A 13,552-nucleotide genomic window follows, 5' to 3' on the forward strand; every position below is an offset into this window, starting at 1 on the left:
CACGGATACAAGATAGAGAATCCGGCGTACAGCAAAGGGCCGTTTCTATTGGTTCATTCCACCCACGCGTGCGGGCGCAACACGATTATTCAAATCAACTCTTTAAGACCGGCTGACGTCACAAGAGACACCCAACGTCTGGCAGAAAAGCTTCCGCCCGGTCAACGGAAGCGAGGATGCAAGCTTTATTTTCCTCTTAAGCAGAGTAAGAAATTTTTAGGACCCCGGTCGCCGTTTCCGCACAACAAACGCTCCCCTAGCCGCGTGCTTATTTACTCCCACGAAGCCGCATCCCTCTTCGTTGGAGTGACCCTTCCCCCCCTCGCCGGTAGTACCTCTCTGGTAGTATTTCCGGGTGGTAGACCGTGACCTCTTCCCTCGTGACGTTGCTCTCTCCTTTCCGGTGCTGGCTGCCGCCTGCAGAGACGCTCGAGTAAGTGGTTGGTGGGGCCCTTTTTCTATCCAGTTCCATCCTCGCGGATCCGGTCCTCTCCACTCCCCTCGGCTGTGTCAGCCGGTTCCTCATCCCTAACTGCGCTGGGAAGGCAAGGGAGGCCGAGGTTGGAGGGCCTTTTGTTTCTGCACAGGGATGCGTTGTTTTAAAGAGGCCCGGGCGTTGGGGTGGTTGGACAGGCCTCTTGAAACTCCGTGTCACCCGGTTCCCGGGATAGTTTATTTATTTATTTTAGGTTTGGGCCTTATTAGCAGACTTTCTCCCAACTTCGCGAATGTTCTCTCTAAGCTGTGTATCTTTTCCCTCGGAGACAAACCTTTCAGAGGAAACGTACATGGTCTTTACTTTCATCATCCATAAAGAGCTGGGTCTGAAAAGTGTGGCCAAAACCATCTATTTAAACGTGTATGTGGCTGCCTTTTTATGCGCTAGCTGTTCTCCCTTCTTTTGAGGGCAGAGGAGTTTTGAGCAGGGAAGATTGTTGTATTAACTAAAAAAAATATATTTCTACTCCTGTAACACGTGGGTTTAATCCTGGAACTGTTTCTGCTTTGCAAAAAAAGTGTGGGATTCAAGTCTGTCTGGTAGGCTATTTCACTTAAGTTCACCCTAGTTTATTTAAAAATATCATGCACCTTATACATTTGTAATGCATTTGCAGCAAAAGAGGCAATATAAGTTTTTGGAAGCAGTGAAATTTAAGTAATCTTAACTATAGCAGTATACCCTACTGCTAAAGGTAATGGTCCAAGTCACATCTTTTTTTTTAAATCTTTGGTATGGAAAATTCTCATCCAAATTCGTGATTATCAGAAAAATTATGAAAATTATCAGAAATTCTATGAACAGGGAACCTAATGTACAACACAGTAAATATTGAAATTGCATACACTTGCATATCCATACATTTTTGCATATAAAATTTCTTGTTCTTTACTTTAATTATTCAGTGGGTAATTAGAGGGAGCAACCATTGGTGTTGTAAGTTCTCCCTAATCACAATACAGCCTTTTTGTTAAAAACTTCAGTATTTTTTTTCACTGAACACTATTTGACTACTGACCTCATGTGAGAATATAGCCTCCAAAATTAATAAAACTTTACTTTTCAGCTGCATAAATTAATACAAAGGTAGCATAATTCATAAGTAAAATGCTAAATATTGAAGTGATGGTATAGAAATGCCCAGATCATTGTTCTAACTTTGTAGGTATATTTTTATGTAACAACAAGAGGGAACTGGGGAACACTAACATTTAAATACTTAAATACTAAAAGCATTAACATTTAAGTACTCTTATGTTGAAGAAGCTATAATTCACTGATGTGATAACCTAAAAGTCTCCATCATCTCTTGCTTCCTTTTTAAAGCCACCAACAAGTTGCTTGAAGTGTGACACAAAGAGCCAACTAAATATATTTCTTCTGAAATGGATGTCTCTTATTGTGAGGATACATAATTTGTGGACTGCTTATGTTTTGAGGATAACGTTTTGGGACCTCTTGGATAATTTGCATGGATTCGAGGGGAAAGTGGGCCCCTTAAGTATAAAGCTAAGCATTTAAACTTCATATCAGTGGTAGACCATTTTCCCAAAGGGTTTGATGATGTTGCCCTGCCCATGCTGATACCATAATACTCATGCCCCATGCAGTTTTCGGGACAGAAAGCATATTCCCAGTTCAGGAAAGAGTGTTTGTTACTTTACTGGAAATCAGAGTGGGAAATAATCCCCACTGTAGTTATGTTTAAGTATCTGATTAGAAGTTGTAAATCAGCTTTATTATGCATGGTGGGGGAGAGAGGGGGTTCTTTCCTTGACTTGGTATTTAGATTTTTATAATTTGTCTACTTCAACAGAAAGTACTTTATAATATTCTGTCTATTCAATAATTTGTTGTTGTTTTATGCAGAAATGGCTCCCCGTAAGGGTAAGGAAAAGAAGGAAGAGCAGGTTATAAGTTTGGGACCACAGGTTGCTGAAGGAGAAAATGTGTTTGGAGTTTGCCACATCTTTGCTTCCTTCAACGATACGTTTGTCCATGTAACTGACCTGTCTGGCAAGTGAGTATCTCTACTAGTGAAAGAATAATATTTACAAGATTGTAATAGAAGATGTTGGCAATAGATGTCACGACTTACTTCTGTCAAAAGGCCTATAATATTCACATAGCCTAAACTTGAAACTCTGTCTCCTTGGGCATATACATACTTAGCATTGTAACTTTCATGGAGCAGAATATTATGTTTTATTACCATAGCTGAATCCTAGATGAAGTATCTACTCTTGGAAGTTCTTTGTATAGAAACTATTGTTTTTGCTAAGAGATGTAATGGTATTGCAATCAAGCTGAAACTCTAACCCTAATTCTGGGAATTGTTTTATTCACACTACATTTTAAAGATAAATTGGCAAAGAAGTTACGTTTAACTATATGCTGTCTCTGGTGAAGGAAAGGCTGGGATTAAGTTCATCTCTAATGCACTTATTTTCTCAGGGAAACTATCTGCCGAGTAACTGGTGGCATGAAAGTGAAGGCCGACAGGGATGAGTCTTCTCCTTATGCTGCTATGCTGGCTGCTCAAGACGTAGCACAAAGGTGCAAGGAACTGGGAATCACTGCCCTTCATATCAAACTGCGGGCTACAGGTGGAAATAGGTAAGGGGGGAGCAAGTGCTTCATTTATCTCTCTTCCACATACATTTTTACATGTACTATTTTTCAATACTTTAGAATACTTTGATTTAAATAATAAAGTCATTTAACTCCTCTCTAGTATTATTTTGTATTACTGAGAGGCTTTAAAATGGAAAATATTATTCTGTGGAATTGTATTTGGAGATGTAGCTGCAGAATGTTCTGTTAATCTGAATGTAAATATCTATCCGTAATATAGGGGATATTAGTGGATATTTCATTGGTCTGATGTTACATTATTGGTTATACTCTATCCTTGTTTAAAAAATACCCTGGAGTTTTAACTAGTTTTACTGCAGTGGAATACTTTCTTGTAGTTTGAATTTACTACTTTGGCTTGAGCTGTGCCATGCTTGGCTCCTTTGGGCAGCCAGGCATCATGTGAGCAGCTGGTTAAAAGTGTCTGTGAGGAAAATGAAGCTAGTGGAACTGCTATCTCTCCCAAAGAAGGCTTCCATGGATCAAATCACCCTTTATAACTTGTCCTGATCTTCCACCTTCTCTTCTTAGGGAAAGTTGAGAAGGTGGTAGGAAGATCCAAGAGGAAATGGATTAACTGGATCCTTTTCAGTCAGGTTTCAGCTTTGCCTATGAGACAGGAATGGTGTTGATTGTTCTGATGGATTGCCTTTGTTGGAATATTGGGGAAGGGATTGGTCCTATTAGATCTCTCTGAAACTATTGACCACAGTACCCTTCTGGAAATGCAGGGATTGGGTGTTGTGGCCTATTGGCCACCGGCCCTTCCAGCAAATGAATCAGAGGATGAGGGGGAGGCGTGGGAGTCAGGGTCAGCATCAAGGCAATCTGGGAGCTCAAAGGGGGAAGAGGCAATGGAGCTGGCAGAGAGAGAGACAGAGGCAGAGCCTGGGCCATCGGTAGGCCCTCAGATGGAGAGTCAATAGCCCCCAGGTCTGGAGGTAGTTGATGAAGAAGAAGAGGAAAAGCTGGGTCCAGTGCCTGATGCGCAGCTGCAGAGAAGACAGAGACGAGAGCAATGGAAAGCCATGGGCTGATCCTGGGGAAGGAAGAGCCACCGCTGCTAGCGAGGCCCCACCCTAGCTCTGGGGATAAAAGGCAAGGGCAGAGATGAGTAGGTGTGGCAGACAACTATTCCTCTTCCGCTGGACGGACTTGTTAGCCAGCGAGAGAAACCTTTTACCGGGGCTGAATCTTTTGATTCATATCGGAGGGTTTGTTTGGGAAGCTGGGTCAGAACATTGGGGCACTAATTCTGCTTTTACTGGAATGAGTAATTAGAGTTGATGCTGGTGGGTGACAAGTGCTCAAGCCCTTGGGAATTTGGCATTTTATCCCATGTTTATGTGGAACCATTAGCAGAGATCATTCACAAATTTAGGGTGATGTATCGTCATTGGGTATACATTGCTATCTTGGTCCAGGCTAGAAATACTATTGAAGTCCTGAGCAAGTATCAAGATTTAGTGTACAGATGCCAATAAATATCTGGACACCCCAATAACAATGATCCAAGTGGTTACTGTGAGTGAAACAACAGTTTCCCAAAGGAGGTGTGACTTGTCCACTTGGATTCTCACTCCTACTCAAGCAACAGATAGAAAATGTGGCCAATGAGATGGCTTTGCTCAGCTTCAGTTCAGCCAGTAACAGCCTTACTTGCATTAGGGTGCCCAGACATTTGTCCTTTGATCAACACAAGGCTGAATTATTGCAGTTTACTCCTTGAAGGGCTGATTTTAGGAGCTGCAGCTGCTACCAAATTGACTAGACTATTGTAGGACATCAGTGCCCGTGTAGAAGAATACTTCGAGGTTGTTGAACTGGTAGTAAGTAGGCTTCTAGGCCCAATTCAAAGCCATCTACACTTTATACAGTGTAGTATTAAGAAAAAGGTGGTATCTTACAAAAAATGAATATGTCCAGTCCATTTCAGTCCACTCATCACAAGAAGGTCTGTTAAGTATCCCCATTCTTTGTGATACACACAGAAAGGATGATAGGTCTTTTCTGTAGCACCCACTTTATAGCATTTTCTTCTAAAAAAATAAGGCCAGCCTTAATGTCTTCGCTTTTCAGAAGCAAATGAAACAGTTCTGTTCCTCTGGTCAAAGCTAATTGTGAGCACTGCTTTGATAGGAATATAATTGCATTTGGGGTTTTTTTGGTTTCTTATGTACAGGTAGACCTTGTTTAGCGACTACCTCATTTAGCAGCCATTTGCAGTTACAGTGGTAATGAAAAAGAAACCTTATAACCTGTCCTCCCACTTACAACCTTCACATGCCTGTTAGCAAAGGGAAGCTGAAACAAGATAATAAACGGTTTCACTTGGAAACCACTTTATTTTCAAATTGCTGGTCCCAGTTGTCACTAAATGAGGACTGCTTGTAACTTCTCTTGCCGTGTCATCCAGTTGAGATTGGAGTGGGTTAGAAGTTCTAGTAATTAATTAGAACTGGCTTAGCAAAAACAAGTAATAAAGGGGCAAGCATTTTACTAAACTAAATACAGAACAAATCTACAAAAGGCACTTGCATTTAAAGACATTCTAAATAGGTGTTCTGAAGAACTTTTCAGTGATTTCCATTTCTTTCGATTTTATTTTACCTTTACAATTTATAGCAGTTCTTTTGGCAAAAAGGAGCCATGCTATATTAGGCCAACCATCTATCTAGTGTGGCACTCTGCTACTAAGAGTAATTAACTAGAAAGCTTGAAGTCATATTGCACCTTTATTAGTATTCTGACTGCTATAAATCTACAACAAAAAAATAATTGCTACACTGATGCTGCCCCGATACTTCTCCATTCCTCCAAATGAAATAAATCCTAAAGTCAAGTTTCAGTTTTTATTAATGTATGCTTTACTTTTTTTGCAGAACAAAAACTCCTGGACCTGGAGCTCAGTCAGCTCTCCGGGCTCTGGCTCGGTCTGGCATGAAGATTGGCCGCATTGGTAAGTTTTCTGATGAAGGGTATTTTCAATAATGTGCCTCCTGCAGTCATTTTCATAGAGAATTGTTCTGACCCCACTCGTCCCACATCAACACACTCCGAGCCAAAGATAAGTTACAGCATTTAATTAACAGACAGACAGGTCCTTAGCAGCAAACCGGCACAGACCAACTTGGGCAGCAATCCAGCACAGATAAACCGTGGCAGCAATCCAGCCTGCCAAGCTCACAATAATGTTCTCCAACATTAGTTCCTGCGTTGACTTCTACAAAAGGGGCGTGTGCACAAGCATTCCTTTTATAGTCTGGAGAGGAGCCTAATTACCACCAGCTGAGTGCAATTACCTCCTGTAATTGCATAATTGTTCCTTACTCCGATGCCGGGCATCTAGGAACAACTCCCTTGTCTCCTCCGCACTGGTCCAAAGCTCAGACGCCTCCTGGTGGCCAACCAGCCTCTCTGCGCCCTGCTCGGAGTCGGAACCCTGTCCAGGGTCCTCCACATCCTCCAAAGCCGACTCATAGGGCCCCTCACTGTCGGAGTCTGGTGGCAGCTCCAACGGCTCCTGCTGGGCCACAACAGAGAATATAGCTGTTTCTTTATCCCATTACTTTATCTCAATAAAACCATTTATCTTGCATTAGATCGTTTGAAAAAGTCCTTGCTAGATAAAATTATTTTATCTATACTGAAACGAGACATTAGAAAAAGATGACCCAGTTCAGGAGTATCAAACTCAAGCCTTAAATCTGGTGCTTAAATCCGGCCCATGGGGCTGGCCTGGAAATATTAAAGGACCAGCTCGCCTTGCCTCTGCCAACTGAAAATGGACCGCATGGGGACCCCGTACAGCCTGTTTTCAGTCAGCAGAGTACTGCAGAATACCATGGAGGGTGAAAATGAGGCATACCCCATTTTGGCCGGCATGGTGCTGCATTCCCCCCTGCTGCCACCACCCCTACCAGCCCATGGAGGAGAACTACAATGCTGATCCAGCCCTTCAAGAAATCTAGTTTGACACCCCCGATCCAGGTAATAAGGGCCTTCAGGTAGAGATAATACGTTGGAATGGGGGAAAGAAAAATACGTTGGAAGATTGGGGTGGGAATTAGACAGAGGATATGCTGTGCTTGAAGCAAGAATTCTGGTGGCAGCAAAGAGGAGAGACTGATAAGACTCTGGAAAGGTCAGGGGATTACTGGAAGTGCTGGTTGGATACATTGTTCTAAAAACAAGGACTTCAGAGGATCACATGCTGGGAAGACTTGAGAAAGTAGTTTGGAACTTAAGCCGTGCAGAACAGGGGAAAAGAATAACTCTAAACTTTGTTTCAGCCCAAACATGGAACAATCAAAATATTCCAAGCTTCACTTCTCTTAATCTGCAACTCGTTCAAAAAAGTTCAACAGAAGTTTTGAAACAAAATGAGTCTCCTTCACATTGGAAATAAATGCTTTCTTTTGTGCATAGACCTAGCTTTTCCTAGTAGCTGTTTTTTGAAGCCTGTGCAGACTTGCCTTTTCTTGGACTTTCACATCCTGAAATTTCAGAAACTTAAATTGGGAAGTATAATCTGTCTCACGAAACTTTGTGATCTTAGTGTTGTGTTCTGAATGCTGCTCTCTTCTCTCTTAAAAGTATTATTTTCCATGTTCCTCTTCTGATTTTTTGATATACACAGAGAGTGAAAATAATAAACGAAAGTAACATTTTTCTCTCCACAGAGGATGTTACCCCCATTCCTTCAGACAGCACTCGCAGAAAGGGCGGTCGCCGTGGTCGTCGTCTGTAAAATAGGAGCTGTTTTGTTTCATCATTAAAGCTTTCCAATAAATCTGTGTTCTCATTTGTTTTCCTCTTCTATAAATTTAGTCACCACTGCGGCTCTGCGAACTGTATCTTTGACTTGCCTTTTAAGTCTTTTCTCAATAATTATTGACATGAAAAACATCCTCCCTGTCTGGAGGGTTATTTTTCCTCCTATTAGCTGCCACGGGCACTTGGGTGTATTTCTTTTCACTTAAAAGTTGTTTTACTATGAAGCTGCTTAGTGCAAAATAAAACCCTAAAGCAATAAAAGTATTGCAAACGAAGACTCTTATCGGTTGAGTAGAATTTGGAGGTAATGCATAATGTTGGTAGTTAAAAGTAGAGACGGGGAACGGCTGCATTCTTAGTATAGATTGAGCTTTGTCTTCTTGGATGACTGCTTCCTCAAATGAGGAGCTCAGCCTCCAATCTGGAAGGCTGCTATACAAAATTGGTCTGTGTTGAATTTCTAAAGTTCTCTCGAAGTTGTTTTGAAAAGCAGCAGTTTGCCTCAAATCTTTTGACCCTCATTCCTGACTAAGATTTAGTTTTATCATTTAAAAAAAAATCTGCATATATATCATTGGGCAACAATATTCAAAGACCACCCAGAAATATTGCTGACTATGCAGTGGAATTGATTGACATGTAAGTATGTATGGTGTTACGGAAATAGTCTTGGTTTAAAATTGGAGGGAAAAACAACCATAGAATTTCTGTACAAGAAACATTTACCCATCCGTCCGCATGGTGACCCAATACTATAATTGCAGTACGCTGTATAAATAACCACAGTTAGTTCGCTTGTTAATGCCACACTCCTTAATTCAAGCTATTGTACAGTGTTTCACCATTAAAAAATGTCCATGAGAATCTTAAGACTTTTTTCTTCTTTTAACTGACCATCAGGCCTAGTGCTCTTGAATCATTTTTACAGCAGGATTAATTAATAGATAATAGATTTTTGTGTAACACTTCAGATATGTAAATTCCAAGATAATTCAAGTTTGTAGTGTTGGGATATAAATTATAGCCTAGTTCAACTGGGAGATAACCAGAATGGAAAAGGAACTGAACTTTTATTTTCAACATCTAGTCTATTGCTGACGCTGGTAGGCAAATCTTTCCCCAACTTTAGCTCTGTTGAAGATAATGGCTCCAGTCAACATCTGGAATCAAGTTTTGAAAATTGCATTATTTTGAAGCTTTATTTTTTTCTGATGGACACTTGAAACTTAAACAAAGGTAGTATAAATTAATTGATGCATTTCATAGGAGATCTTTTAAATCTAAATAACTACCAAAAATATAAAGCAGAAATGGGGCTTAATCTCACTGAAAATCAGATTAACTGCTCACTGGTAAATCCAATATATACTTTACAATAGAGGTTAAGTATTTTTTTTTAATGGGGTGCAACCTTAAGTGCAAATTCATACCTTTCTATCTACTTTCCCTGGCGGTGAGGTGTGCCATAGGAAACCATTTTCCCCAGCTACCATCTTTTTTGGTACCATCTTTGCCTTTTGGAGGAATTATATGTAAACTATTTTGCTTCCGTGAGAAGACAAGCCTGCCTAGAAAATGGCCAGCACCTCTTTCTTGCTCTTAAGCCTTCTCCCCAGCCACCACAGAAACATTAACTAAAAGCTATTCAGGGAGGCAGCTGATAGTTGTGTGTAGAAATAAAGCATAGAGCAGATAGAGATCTCGTCCTCCAGCAATAGGACTCGGAGTAATAGTTGGAGCAGTAGGAGGAGGTGTACCAGTGGGGGAAGAGTGAGATAGTAAGCAGTGAATAAAGGCCTGTGAATGCTTGTGTGTTGCCAAGGGAGCTATGTTCTGTTGGCTCTCTTATTTTGGAGCCCACTGACAAGACTGCTTCCCCTTCTGAAAATAGAGAAGCAATCCCATGATTTCTTTTTAGTCTGATTCTGTGAAAGTGGCATCTTGGGGGAAAAAAATCCTCTTGTGTGCATATTGTTAATGTACTGTAGAAGTGACTCATTTGAAAACTAATCCATGAATTTGCTAGTAAAAACCAAAATATAAGGACAAGATGACCAGGTAGCTATTAAGAAATCCGCTGTTTCACAATGTAGAGTTACTAAGCCGACATTCACAACAGAAGGCTGTAATTATGTAAAGCTTTTGAGAATATAGCACATTGCAAAGTAAGCTAACAAGGTTTTGTTCTAAATTGTTCTATGGTTCTTCTATAAATGAGTTCTCCTTTTAACATCTTCAAAACCAGTTGATCTGTTTCCTAACTGAAATAAGAAAACACAATGTCTATTGAGATGCTCAGTTTCACCTCAACAGGAGGTTGATATTGGCTATTGCCACTATTGCTAATAAAATTCTATTTTAGTATTAAACTAATCAGTAGAATGTAATGAAAAGAAACCTGCATTTCCTATCTCAGAAGTAGCAAGACATCCTACATGGTCCATACTCTTCAAGACATTTTTCTTTAATAAGATGTTTAATATTCTAATTTAAAGACATTTTCCCTTAACATAATCACTAGGTGGCAGTACTAATAATGGCTCTCTGAAAAAAGCTGGGTTGGGCCTAGTTGGTATTTGGATGAGAGGCCATCACTGAATTCCAGCCTCTGTACAATAGATTGGGGGGGGGGGAAAGGTGATAAAAGTACTTCTGTTGTTTAAAATGATATGCATATCAATCAAGTCATAGACCACATAAGAAGAGTGGGATACAAACAATATTGTCTACCCTAGACAAGTTCAAATCACCAAGTCCGGACGGATTACACCCCAGGGTTCTGAAGGAACTGGCAGATGAGATCTCAGAACCTCTGAACTATATCTTTTCCAGAGGAATTTTGCAAGATTAGCCAGAATTCGGACATCACAATACCCAAACCTGGCTAATCCTGCAAAACCTCCTAAAACAACAGTTCACGTAAGACCAACTGTCATTTCAGAGATCCTGGAGCACTGGGGAACTGCCAGAGGACTGGAAAAGAGCTGATGTGGTTCCCATCTTCAAAAAAGTGGGGGGGGGGAATAGATCCAGGAAACTATAGACCTATCAGCCTGACCTCAATACCAGGAAAGATTCTGGAAAAGATAATCAAGCAACGAATTAAGGAACACCTAGAAGTAAACAAAGTAATAGCCAAAAGCCAACATGGGTTTGTCAAAAACAGATCATGCCAGACTAATCTTATTGCATTCTTTGACAAAGTGACAAAATTAGTGGACCAGAGGAATGCCGTTGATATAATTTACTTGGACTTCAGTAAGGCATTTGATAAGGTAGACCATAACCTAATATTAGATAAAGTAGAAGAATGGGTTGGACAGCATAATCACCAGATGGATTCGTAACTGGCTGACCAACTGCACTCAACGTATAGTCCTCAATGGAACTGCATCTACATGGAGGGAAGTATGCAGTGGAGTACCCCAAGGCTCTGTTTTAGGCCCAGTACTCTTCAATATCTTCATCAATGATTTGGATGAGGGAATAAATGGGGAACTCATCAAATTTGCAGATGACACCAAGCTGGCAGGAATAGCCAACCCTCCAGAAGACAAGCTTAAGTGTCATAAGGATCTTGACAAACTTGAACATTGGGCACTATCTAATAAAATAAAATTCAATGTTGAAAAGAGTAAGGTTCTACATTTAGGCAAGAAAAACGAAATGCTCAGGTACAGTATAGGTGGTACCTTGCTCAATAGTAGTAACTGTGAGAGGGATCTTGGAATAATAGTGGACAACCATTTAAATATGAGCCAGCAGTGTGCAGCAGCTGCCAAAAAAGCCAACACAGTTCTAGGCTACATAAAAAGAGGGATAGAATCAAGATCACGTGAAGTGTTAATACCGCTTTATAATGCATTGGTAAGGCCACACTTGGAATACTGCATTCAGTTTTGGTCGCCACGATGTAGAAAAGATGTGGAGACTCTAGAAAGAGTGCAGAGAAGAGCAACAAAGATGATTAGGGGACTGCAGACTAAAACATATGAAGAACGGTTGCAGGAACTGGGTATGTCTAGTTTAATAGAAAGAAGGACTAGGGGAGACATGATAGCAGTGTTCCAATATCTCAGGAGTTGCCACAAAGGAGAGGGAGTCAAACTATTCTCCAAGGCACCTGAGGGTAGAACAAGAAGCAATGGATGAAAACTAATCAAGGAGAGAAGCAACTTAGAACTGAGGAGAGATTTCCTGACAGTTAGAACAATTAATCACTGGAACAGCTTGCCTTCAGAAGTTGTGAATGCCCCAACACTGGAAGTCTTTAAGAAGATGTTGGATAGCCATTTGTCTAGAACGGTATAGGGTTTCCTGCCTAGGCAGGGGGTTGGACTAGAAGACCTCCAAGGTCCCTTCCAACTTTGCTATTGTATTGGTTTTTTTTAAAGAAAGTTAAAAAAAAATTAAATCAGTAGGAGCCAAGATGGCCCAAATCAGCAGCTCCTGAAAAATGCTCCCAACCTCTCACCCCTCTGGCTCAATCCTTTGACCTAAAAATGCCACCCAGAGGCAAGAGAATAAGAACCAGCCTCAACAATGATACTGGGACCTAAAACTCTAAACGATCTGACTATTTCCTTGGAACACCAGCAAATATATCTGATTTGGGGACATGCCTTTTTAAGGTCTGAATGGAAGACACTCACGTTTGTGAAGTTTATCTTCTGAACTGTGAAAAGTTACTTTTTATAAGACCTATTTTGCTCAGAAGCAGCCTATCAGTTACCCCCAGGTCTTCCTCAAGGCTGTTGAGCATTGGTGGAAAATCTGGCCACAAAGGACTGAGTAACATGATGATGTTTGTGTTCAAAGAGGATCTTGACATCTATCAGGTTGTGGACTATCCACAATGTATCTGTAGGTGGCTGGTAAGGCCTATATGGGCACAAAATGTTCTGCCACATGTCGTTCCAGCATTTGAAGCTCTGGCTTTGCAGAGTGCTCGCTTCTCTTGTGCTATGGTTGTTCTTCTGTCCTCATATGTCTAGCAGCCTTAGTGGATCGGCGCGCACCATGTGATGTATAATAGCTACAGAATGGGAGCATGTATCCATCTCTTTTGCCCTGTCTTTCCCAGTGGTCAGCTGATTTTCTGATACTTTTAGTAGGGGAATATTGCTGGTCCGGTTTAATCTATCAACTGAACGTACTGATCCGGTAGCCATTGGAAATATATTCCCTATCAATATTAAAGAAAGCATATAAGTTAAAGTATGCCTACTGGCTGGTTGGGAAAAATTGTCAAAAGACTATATTTATTTAAATCATGATTTGAATATTTAAACTGCTCCTGAGGATTAGGACCCCTCTCAAGTAGATCTTAGATCAAAAAGAGCTTCAAAGGAAAGAAGATGAGTGGAAAGCACAATTGACCAGTAAAGTCTATTCATGATGCCGGATTTTATCCTCTACTGTGATACTACAGATTAGGAAACTGTCCAGATTCTCCAATCATCTCTTTGCATTTTAGTCTACTACAAATTCCAGCCTAAATTTAAATTTCTGCCTAACATAAGCCACTGGATAAAAAGAGTGCATTAAAACTGGGCCTCTGATCTAGCTCAAAAATTTATTTTAGAATGAATGAAATAACGGCCATACTGCTATTTGTTTCAGCACTGCTAAGGTGCTGATAAG

At 40.7% G+C, this 13,552-nt stretch overlaps 1 protein-coding gene across 2 annotated transcripts; it reads left to right on the forward strand.

Moving 5' to 3' along the window:
- The first annotated feature begins 280 nt into the window (after positions 1-280).
- RPS14 (ribosomal protein S14) lies at positions 281-7,925 on the forward strand. 2 transcript variants are annotated; one of them, XM_087709443.1, is made up of 5 exons: positions 281-433; positions 2,369-2,519; positions 2,954-3,115; positions 6,016-6,092; positions 7,816-7,925. In XM_087709443.1, exons 2-5 carry the CDS (start codon positions 2,371-2,373, stop codon positions 7,881-7,883), a joined length of 456 nt encoding a protein of 151 aa, XP_087565569.1. In that variant the 5' UTR covers positions 281-433; positions 2,369-2,370; the 3' UTR covers positions 7,884-7,925. The 2 variants fall into 2 exon arrangements, with proteins under 2 accessions (XP_087565569.1, XP_087565570.1); XM_087709444.1 differs by lacking the exon at positions 281-433 and adding an exon at positions 542-560.
- The last annotated feature ends 5,627 nt before the right edge of the window (positions 7,926-13,552 follow it).

This window comes from Thamnophis sirtalis, unplaced genomic scaffold (assembly GCF_051295495.1).
Source record: "Thamnophis sirtalis isolate CommonGarterSnake01/CBP01778 unplaced genomic scaffold, rThaSir2_p1.2 scaffold_3, whole genome shotgun sequence".
Classification (NCBI taxonomy): Eukaryota; Metazoa; Chordata; class Lepidosauria; order Squamata; family Natricidae; genus Thamnophis; species Thamnophis sirtalis.

Coding starts and splice junctions, on each gene's coding strand:
- RPS14 (XM_087709443.1), top strand. CDS start 2,371: ATGGCTCCCCGTAAGGGTAAGGAAAAGAAGGAAGAGCAGGTTATAAGT. Junction 3,116..6,015: donor CGGGCTACAGGTGGAAATAG/GTAAGGGGGGAG, acceptor CTTTTTTTGCAG/AACAAAAACTCCTGGACCTG. Junction 6,093..7,815: donor CATGAAGATTGGCCGCATTG/GTAAGTTTTCTG, acceptor TTCTCTCCACAG/AGGATGTTACCCCCATTCCT.